This window comes from Salmo salar, chromosome 16 (genome assembly GCF_965601325.2).
Source record: "Salmo salar chromosome 16, fSalSal1, whole genome shotgun sequence".
NCBI classification, from domain to species: domain Eukaryota; kingdom Metazoa; phylum Chordata; class Actinopteri; order Salmoniformes; family Salmonidae; genus Salmo; species Salmo salar.
Window position 1 is genome coordinate 85,260,020 of NC_138306.1, and position 22,537 is coordinate 85,282,556.

The 22,537-nt window shown below is 41.1% G+C and overlaps 1 protein-coding gene and 2 long non-coding RNA genes across 3 annotated transcripts in view; 1 reads left to right on the forward strand and 2 right to left on the reverse strand.

Annotated features, from left to right (window-relative positions):
* LOC106575916 (DNA annealing helicase and endonuclease ZRANB3) overlaps positions 1 to 22,537 on the forward strand; it is a 103,306-nt gene that overhangs the window by 38,373 nt on the left and 42,396 nt on the right. Inside the window, exon 14 of the mRNA XM_082963092.1 lies at positions 2,356 to 3,198. Coding sequence (XP_082819218.1) covers positions 2,356 to 3,198 — 843 coding nt within the window. The remainder of the gene's footprint in view (positions 1 to 2,355; positions 3,199 to 22,537) is intronic.
* LOC145861156 (uncharacterized) lies at positions 17,280 to 18,774 on the reverse strand. The gene is made up of 3 exons (XR_014381007.1): positions 18,379 to 18,774; positions 18,199 to 18,243; positions 17,280 to 18,022 (listed from the first exon to the last, which is right to left on the reverse strand). It is a non-coding gene; the product is annotated as an uncharacterized LOC145861156 (long non-coding RNA).
* Positions 19,937 to 21,796, reverse strand: LOC145861157 (uncharacterized). Its single transcript, XR_014381008.1, has 3 exons — positions 21,622 to 21,796; positions 20,992 to 21,216; positions 19,937 to 20,900 (listed from the first exon to the last, which is right to left on the reverse strand). It is a non-coding gene; the product is annotated as an uncharacterized LOC145861157 (long non-coding RNA).

Below are 22,537 nucleotides of genomic sequence, written 5' to 3' on the forward strand. Positions count from 1 at the left end.
GCTCTGTAAGGCTGGGATGCTGCTCTGTAAGGCTGGCGATGCTGCTCTGTAAGGCTGGCTTGCTGCTCTGTAAGGCTGGCTTGCTGCTCTGTAAGGCTGGCTTGCTGCTCTGTAAGGCTGGCTTGCTGCTCTGTAAGGCTGGCTTGCTGCTCTGTAAGGCTGGCTTGCTGCTGTGGCATATCAAGAATGACCATCAGTAAAAGGTCACTCTTAAATATGCAGTTTTGTCACACAACACAATGCCACAGATGTTTTGAGGGAGTGTGCATTTGGCGTGCTGACTGCAGGAATGTCCACCAGAGCTGTTGCCAAAGAGTTGAATGTTCATTTCTCAACCAGAAGCTGGCTCCAACTAAGTTTTAGAGAATTTGGTAATACGTCCAAGCTGCCTCAGACCAGACCAGGTGTAACCACACCAGCCCAGGACCTCTACATCTGTCTTCTTCACCTGCGGGATCGTCTGAGACCAGCCCCCTGGACAGCTGATGAAACAGCAGTTTTTTTCTTTCTGTAATATACCCCTTTTGTGGGGGAAAACTGATTCTGATTGGCTGAGCCTGGCTCCTCAGTGGGTGGGCCTATACCCTCCCAGACCCACCCATGGCTGCGCCTCTGCCCAGTCATGTGAAATCCATAGATTAGGGCCTAATGAATTTATTTAAATTGACTGATTTCCTTATATGAACTTTAACTCAGTAAAATCGTTGAAATTGTTGCATGTTGCATTAACATTTGTGTTCAGTATAGTTATCAGGTAGAACAGCAAGGCAGCAGTACTCAGGACCTCCAGGTGGGATCTGAATAGCGCTGGTGTAGGGGATGTTATACAGGCACCTGACTGTCTGTCAACACTAGAGGAGGGTTCTCAATCATAGAAATAGGATCACTAGAACATACATTGTACTTCTATGCTAGACTAGCTCGATCATCAAGGACTGATCAAACACACCATTACAATTGTGTTTTTTTTGTCTCCACACACACACACACACACACACACAATCCATTAACAAAATCTGCTCCATTTCATGCTTGACTGAGGTGTGTAGTGTTTGATATCTAATCAGCAAACAAACCCAGTTCTCTGTTATGGTACTGCTGGCACCACAGGCATCATGTTAGAAGGGGAATTTACCACGCCGTCAGATCTGTAATGACAACCGAGGCAGAACAACAACTCTGATGGTATTAAGACTTCACATCTCTCTAAACATGACACTGTAATCACTGTAACCAAACAGGAAATGCAGAGAAAATAAGCACTACTATATCACAGCATTAGTAAATAAATGCATATTGCATTCACGGACTTCTGACAAAGATCACTTTTTTAGAATCGTCAGGAGAATGTCTTGTTTGGCAGGCAGCGGTCTAGTCTGAGGAGAATGTCTTGTTTGGCAGGCAGCGGTCTAGTCTGAGGAGAATGTCTTGTTTGGCAGGCAGCGGTCTAGTCTGAGGAGACTGTCTTGTTTGGCAGGCAGCGGTCTAGTCTGAGGAGAATGTCTTGTTTGGCAGGCAGCGGTCTAGTCTAAGGAGAATGTCTTGTTTGGCAGGCAGCGGTCTAGTCTGAGGAGACTGTCTTGTTTGGCAGGCAGCGGTCTAGTCTGAGGAGACTGTCTTGTTTAGCAGGCAGCGGTCTAGTCTGAGGAGACTGTCTTGTTTAGCAGGCAGCGGTCTAGTCTGAGGAGAATGTCTTGTTTAGCAGGCAGCGGTCTAGTCTGAGGAGAATTGAGCTGCAGTCTCTTGTCCCCTCAGCTCGTTAGTTGTAGGGCTCGGCGTCGGGCGCTGGGAAATTCAGGTGACATTTTAGAAAATCTATAAGAGGATGGCCTTTCAGAAACAAACCTTACAATGGAAACATCATGAATTAGTCTGTTAGTTCCTGTTCTTCCACGACAAAACAAAACACGTTCAGGATGTCACAATTTATCAAAGGAGGGGCCATAATTGCCCACAGATGAAATTTTAGTTGAGAATCAGTTACATATTGATGGTCCGTATCCTGCTCATTTTCAACATATCAGTAGCATTTTATTCGTTTTCACCATGTGTTACCAAGTCACAAATATTCCACACTGTCTGAGCAGAATGACAAGAATCTGTTTCTCTCAACAAGCAGCTGCTCACATTTGAATTCACGCATTATTTTAGTGACTGTGTGACGCATTGCTTCTCTGCTCCCCTAACAGTTCTTTGAACTACTTACTGAAATCTTGGCCTATGTACATTTCACTGAACACAACTGTACAAAACGAATCTGTGTAGTTGTACATGTTTTCTACACTGATATGAACTGTTAGGCTACATGTAAATCTATAAAAAACCTTGTTGTGTTTTCTCTTTTCCACCTCTCAGCTCCAGATACACAGTCTACAGGTTCACCTGCTGTGTCCCCAGGCTCCAGGCCTGATCAGTCCACCCCTAGAGAACACCCCTGGATCCTCCACTCTGAGTTGGACAGCGAGCAGGAGGACCCCCCCTGTCCTGGTCCTGCCTCTCCCGGGACAACTGAACCACAAACAGACGGTCAACAGAAAGGGCAGGAGGAGGAGAGACAGACAGACGGTCAACAGAGAGGGCAGGAGGAGGAGAGACAGACAGACGGTCAACAGAGAGGGCAGGAGGAGGAGAGACAGACAGACGGTCAACAGAGAGGGCAGGAGGAGGAGAGACAGACAGACGGTCAACAGAGAGGGCAGGAGGAGGAGAGACAGACAGACGGTCAACAGAGAGGGCAGGAGGAGGAGAGACAGACAGACGGTCAACAGAGAGGGCAGGAGGAGGAGAGACAGACAGACGGTCAACAGAGAGGGCAGGAGGAGGAGAGACAGACAGACGGTCAACAGAGAGGGCAGGAGGAGGAGAGACAGACAGACGGTCAACAGAGAGGGCAGGAGGAGGAGAGACAGACAGACGGTCAACAGAGAGGGCAGGAGGAGGAGAGACAGACAGACGGTCAACAGAGAGGGCAGGAGGAGGAGAGACAGACAGACGGTCAACAGAGAGGGCAGGAGGAGGAGAGACAGACAGACGGTCAACAGAGAGGGCAGGAGGAGGAGAGACAGACAGACGGTCAACAGAGAGAGCAGGAGGAGGAGAGACAGACAGACGGTCAACAGAGAGAGCAGGAGGAGGAGAAGCTCAAAGGCAAACAATCACCAGGAGAGAACCAGTCAGCCCCTCATGAGCACACTGATGGTAATCCAACTTTAATCTTCCCTTTTCTCCTTCCCTCCTTTCCTCCTACCCTCCTTTCCTCCTACCCTCCTACATATCTGGGGGATATTGTCTAGGTTGAATAGTCACCCATATGTTCTAATGCTGTAATGCTATGTATCACTGAGGTAGTCATCAATATGTTATAATGCTGTGTATCACTGAGGTAGTCATCAATATGTTATAATGCTGTAATGCTGTGTATCACTGAGGTAGTCATCAATATGTTATAATGCTGTGTATCACTGAGGTAGTCATCAATATGTTATAATGCTGTGTATCACTGAGGTAGTCATCAATATGTTATAATGCTGTGTATCACTGAGGTAGTCATCAATATGTTATAATGCTGTAATGCTATGTATCACTGAGGTAGTCATCAATATGTTATAATGCTGTAATGCTATGTATCACTGAGGTAGTCATCAATATGTTATAATGCTGTAATGCTATGTATCACTGAGGTAGTCATCAATATGTTATAATGCTGTAATGCTATGTATCACTGAGGTAGTCATCAATATGTTATAATGCTGTAATGCTGTGTATCACTGAGGTAGTCATCAATATGTTATAATGCTGTAATGCTATGTATCACTGAGGTAGTCATCAATATGTTGTAATGCTGTAATGCTATGTATCACTGAGGTAGTCATCAATATGTTATAATGCTATGTATCACGGAGGTAGTCATCAATATGTTATAATGCTGTAATGCTATGTATCACTGAGGTAGTCATCAATATGTTATAATGCTATGTATCACGGAGGTAGTCATCAATATGTTATAATGCTGTAATGCTATGTATCACTGAGGTAGTCATCAATATGTTATAATGCTGTAATGCTATGTATCACTGAGGTAGTCATCAATATGTTATAATGCTGTAATGCTATGTATCACTGAGGTAGTCATCAATATGTTATAATGCTGTAATGCTGTGTATCACTGAGGTAGTCATCAATATGTTATAATGCTGTGTATCACTGAGGTAGTCATCAATATGTTATAATGCTGTAATGCTATGTATCACTGAGGTAGTCATCAATATGTTATAATGCTGTAATGCTATGTATCACTGAGGTAGTCATCAATATGTTATAATGCTGTAATGCTGTGTATCACTGAGGTAGTCATCAATATGTTATAATGCTGTAATGCTATGTATCACTGAGGTAGTCATCAATATGTTGTAATGCTGTAATGCTATGTATCACTGAGGTAGTCATCAATATGTTATAATGCTATGTATCACGGAGGTAGTCATCAATATGTTATAATGCTGTAATGCTATGTATCACTGAGGTAGTCATCAATATGTTATAATGCTATGTATCACGGAGGTAGTCATCAATATGTTATAATGCTGTAATGCTATGTATCACTGAGGTAGTCATCAATATGTTATAATGCTGTAATGCTATGTATCACTGAGGTAGTCATCAATATGTTATAATGCTGTAATGCTATGTATCACTGAGGTAGTCATCAATATGTTATAATGCTATGTATCACGGAGGTAGTCATCAATATGTTATAATGCTATGTATCACGGAGGTAGTCATCAATGTTATAATGCTATGTATCACTGAGGTAGTCATCAATATGTTATAATGCTGTAATGCTATGTATCACTGAGGTAGTCATCAATATGTTATAATGCTGTAATGCTATGTATCACTGAGGTAGTCATCAATATGTTATAATGCTGTTATGCTATGTATCACTGAGGTAGTCATCAATATGTTATAATGCTGTGTATCACTGAGGTAGTCATCAATATGTTGTAATGCTATGTATCACTGAGGTAGTCATCAATATGTTATAATGCTGTAATGCTATGTATCACTGAGGTAGTCATCAATATGTTATAATGCTGTGTATCACTGAGGTAGTCATCAATATGTTATAATGCTGTGTATCACTGAGGTAGTCATCAATATGTTGTAATGCTGTGTATCACTGAGGTAGTCATCAATATGTTATAATGCTGTGTATCACTGAGGTAGTCATCAATATGTTGTAATGCTATGTATCACTGAGGTAGTCATCAATATGTTATAATGCTGTAATGCTGTGTATCACTGAGGTAGTCATCAATATGTTATAATGCTGTGTATCACTGAGGTAGTCATCAATATGTTATAATGCTGTGTATCACTGAGGTAGTCATCAATATGTTGTAATGCTGTGTATCACTGAGGTAGTCATCAATATGTTATAATGCTGTAATGCTATGTATCACTGAGGTAGTCGTCAATATGTTATAATGCTGTAATGCTGTGTATCACTGAGGTAGTCATCAATATGTTATAATGCTGTAATGCTATGTATCACTGAGGTCGTCATCAATATGTTATAATGCTGTAATGCTGTGTATCACTGAGGTAGTCATCAATATGTTATAATGCTGTAATGCTATGTATCACTGAGGTAGTCATCAATATGTTATAATGCTGTAATGCTATGTATTACTGAGGTAGTCATCAATATGTTATAATGCTATGTATCACTGAGGTAGTCAGCATTACAGCATTATAACATTATGTATCACTGAGGTAGTCATCAATATGTTGTAATGCTGTGTATCACTGAGGTAGTCATCAATATGTTGTAATGCTGTGTATCACTGAGGTAGTCATCAATATGTTATAATGCTGTAATGCTGTGTATCACTGAGGTAGTCATCAATATGTTATAATGCTGTAATGCTATGTATCACTGAGGTAGTCATCAATATGTTGTAATTCTGTAATGCTGTGTATCACTGAGGTAGTCATCAATATGTTATAATGCTGTAATGCTGTGTATCACTGAGGTAGTCATCAATATGTTATAATGCTGTAATGCTATGTATCACTGAGGTAGTCATCAATATGTTATAATGCTGTAATGCTATGTATCACTGAGGTAGTCATCAATATGTTATAATGCTGTAATGCTATGTATCACTGAGGTAGTCATCAATATGTTATAATGCTGTAATGCTGTGTATCACTGAGGTAGTCATCAATATGTTATAATTCTGTAATGCTATGTATCACTGAGGTAGTCATCAATATGTTATAATGCTGTAATGCTATGTATCACTGAGGTAGTCATCAATATGTTATAATGCTGTTATGCTATGTATCACTGAGGTAGTCATCAATATGTTATAATGCTGTAATGCTATGTATCACTGAGGTAGTCATCAATATGTTATAATGCTATGTATCACTGAGGTAGTCATCAATATGTTATAATGCTGTAATGCTATGTATCACTGAGGTAGTCATCAATATGTTATAATGCTGTAATGCTATGTATCACTGAGGTAGTCATCAATATGTTGTAATTCTGTAATGCTGTGTATCACTGAGGTAGTCATCAATATGTTATAATGCTGTAATGCTATGTATCACTGAGGTAGTCATCAATATGTTATAATGCTGTAATGCTATGTATCACTGAGGTAGTCATCAATATGTTATAATGCTGTAATGCTATGTATCACTGAGGTAGTCATCAATATGTTATAATGCTGTAATGCTATGTATCACTGAGGTAGTCATCAATATGTTATAATGCTATGTATCACTGAGGTAGTCATCAATATGTTATAATGCTGTGTATCACTGAGGTAGTCATCAATATGTTATAATGCTATGTATCACTGAGGTAGTCATCAATATGTTATAATGCTATGTATCACTGAGGTAGTCATCAATATGTTATAATGCTGTAATGCTGTGTATCACTGAGGTAGTCATCAATATGTTATAATGCTATGTATCACTGAGGTAGTCATCAATATGTTATAATGCTGTAATGCTATGTATCACTGAGGTAGTCATCAATATGTTATAATGCTATGTATCACTGAGGTAGTCATCAATATGTTATAATGCTGTAATGCTATGTATCACTGAGGTAGTCATCAATATGTTATAATGCTGTGTATCACTGAGGTAGTCATCAATATGTTATAATGCTATGTATCACTGAGGTAGTCAGCATTACAGCATTATAACATTATGTATCACTGAGGTAGTCATCAATATGTTATAATGCTGTGTATCACTGAGGTAGTCATCAATATGTTGTAATGCTGTGTATCACTGAGGTAGTCATCAATATGTTATAATGCTGTAATGCTGTGTATCACTGAGGTAGTCATCAATATGTTATAATGCTGTAATGCTATGTATCACTGAGGTAGTCATCAATATGTTATAATGCTGTAATGCTATGTATCACTGAGGTAGTCATCAATATGTTATAATTCTGTAATGCTGTGTATCACTGAGGTAGTCATCAATATGTTATAATGCTGTAATGCTGTGTATCACTGAGGTAGTCATCAATATGTTGTAATGCTATGTATCACTGAGGTAGTCATCAATATGTTGTAATTCTGTAATGCTGTGTATCACTGAGGTAGTCATCAATATGTTATAATGCTGTAATGCTGTGTATCACTGAGGTAGTCATCAATATGTTGTAATGCTGTGTATCACTGAGGTAGTCATCAATATGTTGTAATTCTGTAATGCTGTGTATCACTGAGGTAGTCATCAATATGTTATAATGCTGTAATGCTGTGTATCACTGAGGTAGTCATCAATATGTTATAATGCTGTAATGCTATGTATCACTGAGGTAGTCATCAATATGTTATAATGCTGTAATGCTATGTATCACTGAGGTAGTCATCAATATGTTATAATGCTGTAATGCTATGTATCACTGAGGTAGTCATCAATATGTTATAATGCTGTAATGCTATGTATCACTGAGGTAGTCATCAATATGTTATAATGCTGTAATGCTATGTATCACTGAGGTAGTCATCAATATGTTATAATGCTATGTATCACTGAGGTAGTCATCAATATGTTATAATGCTGTGTATCACTGAGGTAGTCATCAATATGTTATAATGCTATGTATCACTGAGGTAGTCATCAATATGTTATAATGCTATGTATCACTGAGGTAGTCATCAATATGTTATAATGCTGTAATGCTGTGTATCACTGAGGTAGTCATCAATATGTTATAATGCTATGTATCACTGAGGTAGTCATCAATATGTTATAATGCTGTAATGCTATGTATCACTGAGGTAGTCATCAATATGTTATAATGCTATGTATCACTGAGGTAGTCATCAATATGTTATAATGCTGTAATGCTATGTATCACTGAGGTAGTCATCAATATGTTATAATGCTGTGTATCACTGAGGTAGTCATCAATATGTTGTAATGCTATGTATCACTGAGGTAGTCATCAATATGTTATAATGCTGTAATGCTGTGTATCACTGAGGTAGTCATCAATATGTTATAATGCTGTAATGCTATGTATCACTGAGGTAGTCATCAATATGTTATAATGCTGTAATGCTATGTATCACTGAGGTAGTCATCAATATGTTATAATGCTATGTATCACTGAGGTAGTCAGCATTACAGCATTATAACATTATGTATCACTGAGGTAGTCATCAATATGTTATAATGCTGTAATGCTATGTATCACTGAGGTAGTCATCAATATGTTATAATGCTATGTATCACTGAGGTAGTCATCAATATGTTATAATGCTGTAATGCTATGTATCACTGAGGTAGTCATCAATATGTTATAATGCTGTGTATCACTGAGGTAGTCATCAATATGTTGTAATGCTATGTATCACTGAGGTAGTCATCAATATGTTATAATGCTGTGTATCACTGAGGTAGTCATCAATATGTTATAATGCTGTAATGCTGTGTATCACTGAGGTAGTCATCAATATGTTATAATGCTGTAATGCTGTGTATCACTGAGGTAGTCATCAATATTTTATAATGCTGTGTATCACTGAGGTAGTCATCAATATGTTATAATGCTGTAATGCTATGTATCACTGAGGTAGTCATCAATATGTTATAATGCTGTAATGCTATGTATCACGGAGGTAGTCATCAATATGTTATAATGCTGTAATGCTATGTATCACTGAGGTAGTCATCAATATGTTATAATGCTGTGTATCACGGAGGTAGTCATCAATGTTATAATGCTGTGTATCACTGAGGTAGTCATCAATATGTTATAATGCTGTGTATCACTGAGGTAGTCATCAATATGTTATAATGCTGTAATGCTATGTATCACTGAGGTAGTCATCAATATGTTATAATGCTGTGTATCACTGAGGTAGTCATCAATATGTTGTAATGCTATGTATCACTGAGGTAGTCATCAATATGTTATAATGCTGTGTATCACTGAGGTAGTCATCAATATGTTATAATGCTGTGTATCACTGAGGTAGTCATCAATATGTTGTAATGCTATGTATCACTGAGGTAGTCATCAATATGTTGTAATGCTATGTATCACTGAGGTAGTCATCAATATGTTATAATGCTGTAATGCTATGTATCACTGAGGTAGTCATCAATATGTTATAATGCTGTAATGCTATGTATCACTGAGGTAGTCATCAATATGTTATAATGTTGTAATGCTATGTATCACGGAGGTAGTCATCAATATGTTATAATGCTGTAATGCTATGTATCACTGAGGTAGTCATCAATATGTTATAATGCTGTGTATCACGGAGGTAGTCATCAATGTTATAATGCTGTGTATCACTGAGGTAGTCATCAATATGTTGTAATGCTATGTATCACTGAGGTAGTCATCAATATGTTGTAATGCTATGTATCACTGAGGTAGTCATCAATATGTTATAATGCTGTAATGCTATGTATCACTGAGGTAGTCATCAATATGTTATAATGCTGTAATGCTATGTATCACTGAGGTAGTCATCAATATGTTATAATGTTGTAATGCTATGTATCACGGAGGTAGTCATCAATATGTTGTAATGCTATGTATCACTGAGGTAGTCATCAATATGTTATAATGTTGTAATGCTATGTATCACGGAGGTAGTCATCAATATGTTATAATGCTGTGTATCACTGAGGTAGTCATCAATATGTTGTAATGCTATGTATCACTGAGGTAGTCATCAATATGTTATAATGCTGTGTATCACTGAGGTAGTCATCAATATGTTGTAATGCTATGTATCACTGAGGTAGTCATCAATATGTTGTAATGCTATGTATCACTGAGGTAGTCATCAATATGTTATAATGCTGTAATGCTATGTATCACTGAGGTAGTCATCAATATGTTATAATGCTGTAATGCTATGTATCACTGAGGTAGTCATCAATATGTTATAATGTTGTAATGCTATGTATCACTGAGGTAGTCATCAATATGTTATAATGCTGTTATGCTATGTATCACTGAGGTAGTCATCAATATGTTATAATGCTGTAATGCTATGTATCACTGAGGTAGTCATCAATATGTTATAATGCTGTAATGCTGTGTATCACTGAAGTAGTCATCAATATGTTATAATGCTGTAATGCTGTGTATCACTGAGGTAGTCATCAATATGTTGTAATGCTATGTATCACTGAGGTAGTCATCAATATTTTATAATGCTGTGTATCACTGAGGTAGTCATCAATATGTTATAATGCTGTAATGCTATGTATCACTGAGGTAGTCATCAATATGTTATAATGCTGTAATGCTATGTATCACTGAGGTAGTCATCAATATGTTATAATGCTGTAATGCTATGTATCACTGAGGTAGTCATCAATATGTTATAATGCTGTAATGCTGTGTATCACTGAGGTAGTCATCAATATGTTATAATGCTGTAATGCTATGTATCACTGAGGTAGTCATCAATATGTTATAATGCTGTAATGCTATGTATCACTGAAGTAGTCATCAATATGTTATAATGCTGTAATGCTGTGTATCACTGAGGTAGTCATCAATATTTTATAATGCTGTGTATCACTGAGGTAGTCATCCATATGCCGCCAGCTGCCTCCCTCCGTTGTGTGGTGATTGGGTAAGGCAGGGTGTGACATATTATTATTGTTAGTATCATTATAGAAGGGGATTGTTTCTTCTCTTCACAGCATGGCTTTATGGGATTACAACTGGCTCTGAACTATAGGTTCATGAAATTGCTTTTATTTTGTGTATTTTGCATTTACCTCAAGTTTTTAATTGCTTTTTAATTGCTCTGAAAAACTCCATAAGAATGAGTCATATTATCTGTCTGTCTGTCTGTCTCTACATGAATTAACACCCTCAACAGCACCGACCAGCTCCAGACACCCCTGCATGCTTTCACCCAGTCATCATAACACATCGTCACACATTCTGATCCAGAAATATGTTCTGTTCTGTTAGTCCTGCCTTGTCTTTCTCATTTGGGACTTTTCCTGTAGCACAGTTAATGGCCTTGTGTATGTCACTCACTTCTGATGGTGATGTGACGCTAGTGGCTGGGTGTTCTATTTCCAGACAGACATTCCTCAAGCTCAGGGTTAATGTGGAACACTGCAGTGGACCAATGAAAGTGACCTATCGGGTTCGGAGCGGCTTAATGAGAGCGAGAGAGACTCAGTGAGCATAGCCTTGCTATTGAGAAAGGCAGCCGTAGACAGACCTGGCTCTCAAGAAAGGCTATGTGCACACTGCCCACAAAATGAGTTGGAAACTGAGCTGCACTTCCTAACCTCCTGCCCAATGTATGACCATATTAGAGACCCATATTTCCCTCAGATTACACAAATCCACAAAGAATTAGAAAACAAACCCAATTTTGATAAACTCCCATATCTATTGGGTAAAATACCACAGTGTGACATCACAGCAGCAAGATGTGTGACCTGTTGCCACAAGAAAAGGTCAACCAGTGAAGAACAAACACCATTGTAAATACAACCCATATTTATGTTTATTTATTTTGCCTTTTGTACTTTAACCATTTGCACATTGTTAAAACACTGTTTATAGACATAATATGACATTTGAAATGTCTTTATTCTTTTGGAACTTCTGTGAGTGAAATGTTTACTGTTCATTTTTATTGTTTATTTAACTTTTTGTTTATTATCTACTTCACTTGCTTTGGCAATGTTAACATATGTTTCCCATGGAGAGGGGGAGAGGATTCTAGAAGACAGAGAGGCATTAGATTCTGGACCACAGAGAGGCATTAGATTCTGGACCACGGAGAGGCATTAGGTTCTGGACCACACAGAGGCATTAGATTCTGGACCACGGAGAGGCATTAGATTCTGGACCACAGAGAGGCATTAGGTTCTGGACCACAGAGGGGCATTAGATTCTGGACCGCAGAGGGGCATTAGATTCTGGACCGCAGAGAGGCATTAGATTCTGGACCACAGAGAGGCATTAGGTTCTGGACCACAGAGGGGCATTAGGTTCTGGACCGCAGAGGGGCATTAGATTCTGGACCGCAGAGAGGCATTAGATTCTGGACCACAGAGAGGCATTAGGTTCTGGACCACATAGAGAGTCATTCGGTTCTGGACCACAGAGAGGCATTAGGTTCTGGACCACAGAGAGGCATTAGGTTCTGGACCACAGAGAGGCATTAGGTTCTGGACCACAGAGAGGCATTAGATTCTGGACCACAGAGGGGCATTAGATTCTGGACCACAGAGAGGCATTAGATTCTGGACCACAGAGAGGCATTAGATTCTGGACCACAGAGAGGCATTAGATTCTAGTATTATAAACCGCCCCATTTAATGCAGTAGTGACATCACACCAAATTCAGTTAGAACTAAAACACCAACAATCTGCTGTCGCCACCTAGATAGATATCCTGTCTATTCTAACTAACGCTGCTGTCGCCACCTAGATAGATATCCTGTCTATTCTAACTAAAGCTGCTGTCGCCACCTAGATAGATATCCTGTCTATTCTAACTAACGCTGCTGTCGCCACCTAGATAGATATCCTGTCTATTCTAACTAAAGCTGCTGTCGCCACCTAGATAGATATCCTGTCTGTTCTAACTAACGCTGCTGTCGCCACCTAGATAGATATCCTGTCTATTCTAACTAACGCTGCTGTCGCCACCTAGATAGATATCCTGTCTATTCTAACTAACGCTGCTGTCGCCACCTAGATAGATATCCTGTCTATTCTAACTAAAGCTGCTGTCGCCACCTAGATAGATATCCTGTCTATTCTAACTAAAGCTGCTGTCGCCACCTAGATAGATATCCTGTCTATTCTAACTAACGCTGCTGTCGCCACCTAGATAGATATCCTGTCTATTCTAACTAAAGCTGCTGTCGCCACCTAGATAGATATCCTGTCTATTCTAACTAACGCTGCTGTCGCCACCTAGATAGATATCCTGTCTATTCTAACTAAAGCTGCTGTCGCCACCTAGATAGATATCCTGTCTATTCTAACTAACGCTGCTGTCGCCACCTAGATAGATATCCTGTCTATTCTAACTAAAGCTGCTGTCGCCACCTAGATAGATATCCTGTCTATTCTAACTAACGCTGCTGTCGCCACCTAGATAGATATCCTGTCTATTCTAACTAAAGCTGCTGTCGCCACCTAGATAGATATCCTGTCTATTCTAACTAACGCTGCTGTCGCCACCTAGATAGATATCCTGTCTATTCTAACTAAAGCTGCTGTCGCCACCTAGATAGATATCCTGTCTATTCTAACTAACGCTGCTGTCGCCACCTAGATAGATATCCTGTCTATTCTAACTAACGCTGCTGTCGCCACCTAGATAGATATCCTGTCTATTCTAACTAACGCTGCTGTCGCCACCTAGATAGATATCCTGTCTATTCTAACTAACGCTGCTGTCGCCACCTAGATAGATATCCTGTCTATTCTAACTAACGCTGCTGTCGCCACCTAGATAGATATCCTGTCTGTTCTAACTAAAGCTGCTGTCGCCACCTAGATAGATATCCTGTCTATTCTAACTAACGCTGCTGTCACCACCTAGATAGATATCCTGTCTATTCTAACTAAAGCTGCTGTCGCCACCTAGATAGATATCCTGTCTATTCTAACTAACGCTGCTGTCGCCACCTAGATAGATATCCTGTCTATTCTAACTAACGCTGCTGTCGCCACCTAGATAGATATCCTGTCTGTTCTAACTAAAGCTGCTGTCGCCACCTAGATAGATATCCTGTCTATTCTAACTAACGCTGCTGTCGCCACCTAGATAGATATCCTGTCTGTTCTAACTAACGCTGCTGTCGCCACCTAGATAGATATCCTGTCTGTTCTAACTAAAGCTGCTGTCGCCACCTAGATAGATATCCTGTCTATTCTAACTAAAGCTGCTGTCGCCCACCTAGATAGATATCCTGTCTATTCTAACTAAAGCTGCTGTCGCCACCTAGATAGATATCCTGTCTATTCTAACTAACGCTGCTGTCGCCACCTAGATAGATATCCTGTCTGTTCTAACTAAAGCTGCTGTCGCCCACCTAGATAGATATCCTGTCTGTTCTAACTAAAGCTGCTGTCGCCCACCTAGATAGATATCCTGTCTATTCTAACTAAAGCTGCTGTCGCCACCTAGATAGATATCCTGTCTATTCTAACTAACGCTGCTGTCGCCACCTAGATAGATATCCTGTCTGTTCTAACTAAAGCTGCTGTCGCCCACCTAGATAGATATCCTGTCTATTCTAACTAAAGCTGCTGTCGCCACCTAGATAGATATCCTGTCTATTCTAACTAACGCTGCTGTCGCCACCTAGATAGATATCCTGTCTATTCTAACTAACGCTGCTGTCGCCCACCTAGATAGATATCCTGTCTATTCTAACTAACGCTACCTAGATAGATATCCTGTCTGTTCTAACTAACGCTGCTGTCGCCACCTAGATAGATATCCTGTCTGTTCTAACTAACGCTGCTGTCGCCACCTAGATAGATATCCTGTCTGTTCTAACTAAAGCTGCTGTCGCCACCTAGATAGATATCCTGTCTATTCTAACTAACGCTGCTGTCACCACCTAGATAGATATCCTGTCTATTCTAACTAAAGCTGCTGTCGCCACCTAGATAGATATCCTGTCTATTCTAACTAACGCTGCTGTCGCCACCTAGATAGATATCCTGTCTATTCTAACTAACGCTGCTGTCGCCACCTAGATAGATATCCTGTCTGTTCTAACTAAAGCTGCTGTCGCCACCTAGATAGATATCCTGTCTATTCTAACTAACGCTGCTGTCGCCACCTAGATAGATATCCTGTCTGTTCTAACTAACGCTGCTGTCGCCACCTAGATAGATATCCTGTCTATTCTAACTAAAGCTGCTGTCGCCACCTAGATAGATATCCTGTCTATTCTAACTAAAGCTGCTGTCGCCACCTAGATAGATATCCTGTCTATTCTAACTAACGCTGCTGTCGCCACCTAGATAGATATCCTGTCTATTCTAACTAACGCTGCTGTCGCCACCTAGATAGATATCCTGTCTATTCTAACTAACGCTGCTGTCGCCACCTAGATAGATATCCTGTCTATTCTAACTAACGCTGCTGTCGCCACCTAGATAGATATCCTGTCTATTCTAACTAACGCTGCTGTCGCCACCTAGATAGATATCCTGTCTATTCTAACTAAAGCTGCTGTCGCCACCTAGATAGATATCCTGTCTGTTCTAACTAAAGCTGCTGTCGCCACCTAGATAGATATCCTGTCTGTTCTAACTAAAGCTGCTGTCGCCACCTAGATAGATATCCTGTCTATTCTAACTAAAGCTGCTGTCGCCCACCTAGATAGATATCCTGTCTATTCTAACTAAAGCTGCTGTCGCCACCTAGATAGATATCCTGTCTGTTCTAACTAAAGCTGCTGTCGCCACCTAGATAGATATCCTGTCTGTTCTAACTAAAGCTGCTGTCGCCACCTAGATAGATATCCTGTCTATTCTAACTAAAGCTGCTGTCGCCACCTAGATAGATATCCTGTCTATTCTAACTAAAGCTGCTGTCACCCACCTAGATAGATATCCTGTCTGTTCTAACTAAAGCTGCTGTCGCCACCTAGATAGATATCCTGTCTATTCTAACTAAAGCTGCTGTCGCCCACCTAGATAGATATCCTGTCTATTCTAACTAAAGCTGCTGTCGCCACCTAGATAGATATCCTGTCTATTCTAACTAACGCTGCTGTCGCCACCTAGATAGATATCCTGTCTGTTCTAACTAAAGCTGCTGTCGCCCACCTAGATAGATATCCTAACTAAAGCTGCTGTCGCCACCTAGATAGATATCCTGTCTATTCTAACTAAAGCTGCTGTCGCCACCTAGATAGATATCCTGTCTATTCTAACTAACGCTGCTGTCGCCACCTAGATAGATATCCTGTCTGTTCTAACTAAAGCTGCTGTCGCCCACCTAGATAGATATCCTGTCTGTTCTAACTAAAGCTGCTGTCGCCACCTAGATAGATATCCTGTCTATTCTAACTAACGCTGCTGTCGCCACCTAGATAGATATCCTGTCTATTCTAACTAACGCTGCTGTCGCCCACCTAGATAGATATCCTGTCTATTCTAACTAACGCTGCTGTCGCCACCTAGATAGATATCCTGTCTGTTCTAACTAACGCTGCTGTCGCCACCTAGATAGATATCCTGTCTGTTCTAACTAAAGCTGCTGTCGCCCACCTAGATAGATATCCTGTCTGTTCTAACTAAAGCTGCTGTCGCCACCTAGATAGATATCCTGTCTATTCTAACTAACGCTGCTGTCGCCACCTAGATAGATATCCTGTCTGTTCTAACTAAAGCTGCTGTCGCCACCTAGATAGATATCCTGTCTATTCTAACTAACGCTGCTGTCGCCACCTAGATAGATATCCTGTCTATTCTAACTAACGCTGCTGTCGCCCACCTAGATAGATATCCTGTCTATTCTAACTAACGCTGCTGTCGCGACCTAGATAGATATCCTGTCTATTCTAACTAACGCTGCTGTCGCGACCTAGATAGATATCCTGTCTATTCTAACTAACGCTGCTGTCGCCACCTAGATAGATATCCTGTCTATTCTAACTAAAGCTGCTGTCGCCACCTAGATAGATATCCTGTCTATTCTAACTAACGCTGCTGTCGCCACCTAGATAGATATCCTGTCTGTTCTAACTAACGCTGCTGTCGCCCACCTAGATAGATATCCTGTCTGTTCTAACTAACGCTGCTGTCGCCCACCTAGATAGATATCCTGTCTATTCTAACTAACGCTGCTGTCGAGACCTAGATAGATATCCTGTCTGTTCTAACTAACGCTGCTGTCGCCACCTAGATAGATATCCTGTCTGTTCTAACTAAAGCTGCTGTCACCCACCTAGATAGATATCCTGTCTATTCTAACTAAAGCTGCTGTCGCCACCTAGATAGATATCCTGTCTATTCTAACTAAAGCTGCTGTCGCCCACCTAGATAGATATCCTGTCTATTCTAACTAACGCTGCTGTCGCCCACCTAGATAGATATCCTGTCTGTTCTAACTAAAGCTGCTGTCGCCCACCTAGATAGATATCCTGTCTATTCTAACTAACGCTGCTGTCGCCACCTAGATAGATATCCTGTCTGTTCTAACTAAAGCTGCTGTCGCCACCTAGATAGATATCCTGTCTGTTCTAACTAAAGCTGCCGTCGCCACCTAGATAGATATCCTGTCTGTTCTAACTAACGCTGCCGTCGCCACCTAGATAGATATCCTGTCTATTCTAACTAAAGCTGCCGTCGCCCACCTAGATAGATATCCTGTCTGTTCTAACTAACGCTGCTGTCGCCCACCTAGATAGATATCCTGTCTGTTCTAACTAAAGCTGCTGTCGCCACCTAGATAGATATCCTGTCTGTTCTAACTAACGCTGCTGTCGCCACCTAGATAGATATCCTGTCTATTCTAACTAAAGCTGCTGTCGCCACCTAGATAGATATCCTGTCTATTCTAACGCTGCTGTCGCCACCTAGATAGATATCCTGTCTATTCTAACTAAAGCTGCCTTCGCCACCTAGATAGATATCCTGTCTATTCTAACTAACGCTGCTGTCGCCACCTAGATAGATATCCTGTCTGTTCTAACTAAAGCTGCTGTCGCCACCTAGATAGATATCCTGTCTATTCTAACTAACGCTGCTGTCGCCACCTAGATAGATATCCTGTCTGTTCTAACTAACGCTGCTGTCGCCACCTAGATAGATATCCTGTCTATTCTAACTAACGCTGCTGTCGCCACCTAGATAGATATCCTGTCTATTCTAACTAAAGCTGCTGTCGCCACCTAGATAGATATCCTGTCTGTTCTAACTAAAGCTGCTGTCGCCACCTAGATAGATATCCTGTCTGTTCTAACTAAAGCTGCTGTCGCCACCTAGATAGATATCCTGTCTATTCTAACTAAAGCTGCTGTCGCCCACCTAGATAGATATCCTGTCTATTCTAACTAAAGCTGCTGTCGCCACCTAGATAGATATCCTGTCTGTTCTAACTAAAGCTGCTGTCGCCACCTAGATAGATATCCTGTCTGTTCTAACTAAAGCTGCTGTCGCCACCTAGATAGATATCCTGTCTATTCTAACTAAAGCTGCTGTCGCCACCTAGATAGATATCCTGTCTATTCTAACTAAAGCTGCTGTCACCCACCTAGATAGATATCCTGTCTGTTCTAACTAAAGCTGCTGTCGCCACCTAGATAGATATCCTGTCTATTCTAACTAAAGCTGCTGTCGCCCACCTAGATAGATATCCTGTCTATTCTAACTAAAGCTGCTGTCGCCACCTAGATAGATATCCTGTCTATTCTAACTAACGCTGCTGTCGCCACCTAGATAGATATCCTGTCTGTTCTAACTAAAGCTGCTGTCGCCCACCTAGATAGATATCCTAACTAAAGCTGCTGTCGCCACCTAGATAGATATCCTGTCTATTCTAACTAAAGCTGCTGTCGCCACCTAGATAGATATCCTGTCTATTCTAACTAACGCTGCTGTCGCCACCTAGATAGATATCCTGTCTGTTCTAACTAAAGCTGCTGTCGCCCACCTAGATAGATATCCTGTCTGTTCTAACTAAAGCTGCTGTCGCCACCTAGATAGATATCCTGTCTATTCTAACTAACGCTGCTGTCGCCACCTAGATAGATATCCTGTCTATTCTAACTAACGCTGCTGTCGCCACCTAGATAGATATCCTGTCTATTCTAACTAACGCTGCTGTCGCCACCTAGATAGATATCCTGTCTGTTCTAACTAACGCTGCTGTCGCCACCTAGATAGATATCCTGTCTGTTCTAACTAAAGCTGCTGTCGCCCACCTAGATAGATATCCTGTCTGTTCTAACTAAAGCTGCTGTCGCCACCTAGATAGATATCCTGTCTATTCTAACTAACGCTGCTGTCGCCACCTAGATAGATATCCTGTCTGTTCTAACTAAAGCTGCTGTCGCCACCTAGATAGATATCCTGTCTATTCTAACTAACGCTGCTGTCGCCACCTAGATAGATATCCTGTCTATTCTAACTAACGCTGCTGTCGCCCACCTAGATAGATATCCTGTCTATTCTAACTAACGCTGCTGTCGCGACCTAGATAGATATCCTGTCTATTCTAACTAACGCTGCTGTCGCGACCTAGATAGATATCCTGTCTATTCTAACTAACGCTGCTGTCGCCACCTAGATAGATATCCTGTCTATTCTAACTAAAGCTGCTGTCGCCACCTAGATAGATATCCTGTCTATTCTAACTAACGCTGCTGTCGCCACCTAGATAGATATCCTGTCTGTTCTAACTAACGCTGCTGTCGCCCACCTAGATAGATATCCTGTCTGTTCTAACTAACGCTGCTGTCGCCCACCTAGATAGATATCCTGTCTATTCTAACTAACGCTGCTGTCGAGACCTAGATAGATATCCTGTCTGTTCTAACTAACGCTGCTGTCGCCACCTAGATAGATATCCTGTCTGTTCTAACTAAAGCTGCTGTCACCCACCTAGATAGATATCCTGTCTATTCTAACTAAAGCTGCTGTCGCCACCTAGATAGATATCCTGTCTATTCTAACTAAAGCTGCTGTCGCCCACCTAGATAGATATCCTGTCTATTCTAACTAACGCTGCTGTCGCCCACCTAGATAGATATCCTGTCTGTTCTAACTAAAGCTGCTGTCGCCCACCTAGATAGATATCCTGTCTATTCTAACTAACGCTGCTGTCGCCACCTAGATAGATATCCTGTCTGTTCTAACTAAAGCTGCTGTCGCCACCTAGATAGATATCCTGTCTGTTCTAACTAAAGCTGCCGTCGCCACCTAGATAGATATCCTGTCTGTTCTAACTAACGCTGCCGTCGCCACCTAGATAGATATCCTGTCTATTCTAACTAAAGCTGCCGTCGCCCACCTAGATAGATATCCTGTCTGTTCTAACTAACGCTGCTGTCGCCCACCTAGATAGATATCCTGTCTGTTCTAACTAAAGCTGCTGTCGCCACCTAGATAGATATCCTGTCTGTTCTAACTAACGCTGCTGTCGCCACCTAGATAGATATCCTGTCTATTCTAACTAAAGCTGCTGTCGCCACCTAGATAGATATCCTGTCTATTCTAACGCTGCTGTCGCCACCTAGATAGATATCCTGTCTATTCTAACTAAAGCTGCCTTCGCCACCTAGATAGATATCCTGTCTATTCTAACTAACGCTGCTGTCGCCACCTAGATAGATATCCTGTCTGTTCTAACTAAAGCTGCTGTCGCCACCTAGATAGATATCCTGTCTATTCTAACTAACGCTGCTGTCGCCACCTAGATAGATATCCTGTCTGTTCTAACTAACGCTGCTGTCGCCCACCTAGATAGATATCCTGTCTATTCTAACTAAAGCTGCTGTCGCCACCTAGATAGATATCCTGTCTGTTCTAACTAAAGCTGCTGTCGCCACCTAGATAGATATCCTGTCTATTCTAACTAACGCTGCTGTCGCCACCTAGATAGATATCCTGTCTATTCTAACTAACGCTGCTGTCGCCACCTAGATAGATATCCTGTCTGTTCTAACTAAAGCTGCTGTCGCCACCTAGATAGATATCCTGTCTATTCTAACTAACGCTGCTGTCGCCACCTAGATAGATATCCTGTCTGTTCTAACTAACGCTGCTGTCGCCACCTAGATAGATATCCTGTCTATTCTAACTAAAGCTGCTGTCGCCACCTAGATAGATATCCTGTCTATTCTAACTAAAGCTGCTGTCGCCACCTAGATAGATATCCTGTCTATTCTAACTAACGCTGCTGTCGCCACCTAGATAGATATCCTGTCTATTCTAACTAACGCTGCTGTCGCCACCTAGATAGATATCCTGTCTATTCTAACTAACGCTGCTGTCGCCACCTAGATAGATATCCTGTCTATTCTAACTAACGCTGCTGTCGCCACCTAGATAGATATCCTGTCTATTCTAACTAACGCTGCTGTCGCCACCTAGATAGATATCCTGTCTATTCTAACTAAAGCTGCTGTCGCCACCTAGATAGATATCCTGTCTGTTCTAACTAAAGCTGCTGTCGCCACCTAGATAGATATCCTGTCTGTTCTAACTAAAGCTGCTGTCGCCACCTAGATAGATATCCTGTCTATTCTAACTAAAGCTGCTGTCGCCCACCTAGATAGATATCCTGTCTATTCTAACTAAAGCTGCTGTCGCCACCTAGATAGATATCCTGTCTGTTCTAACTAAAGCTGCTGTCGCCACCTAGATAGATATCCTGTCTATTCTAACTAAAGCTGCTGTCGCCACCTAGATAGATATCCTGTCTATTCTAACTAAAGCTGCTGTCACCCACCTAGATAGATATCCTGTCTGTTCTAACTAAAGCTGCTGTCGCCACCTAGATAGATATCCTGTCTATTCTAACTAAAGCTGCTGTCGCCCACCTAGATAGATATCCTGTCTATTCTAACTAAAGCTGCTGTCGCCACCTAGATAGATATCCTGTCTATTCTAACTAACGCTGCTGTCGCCACCTAGATAGATATCCTGTCTGTTCTAACTAAAGCTGCTGTCGCCCACCTAGATAGATATCCTGTCTATTCTAACTAAAGCTGCTGTCGCCACCTAGATAGATATCCTGTCTATTCTAACTAAAGCTGCTGTCGCCACCTAGATAGATATCCTGTCTGTTCTAACTAACGCTGCTGTCGCCACCTAGATAGATATCCTGTCTGTTCTAACTAAAGCTGCTGTCGCCCACCTAGATAGATATCCTGTCTGTTCTAACTAAAGCTGCTGTCGCCACCTAGATAGATATCCTGTCTATTCTAACTAACGCTGCTGTCGCCACCTAGATAGATATCCTGTCTGTTCTAACTAAAGCTGCTGTCGCCACCTAGATAGATA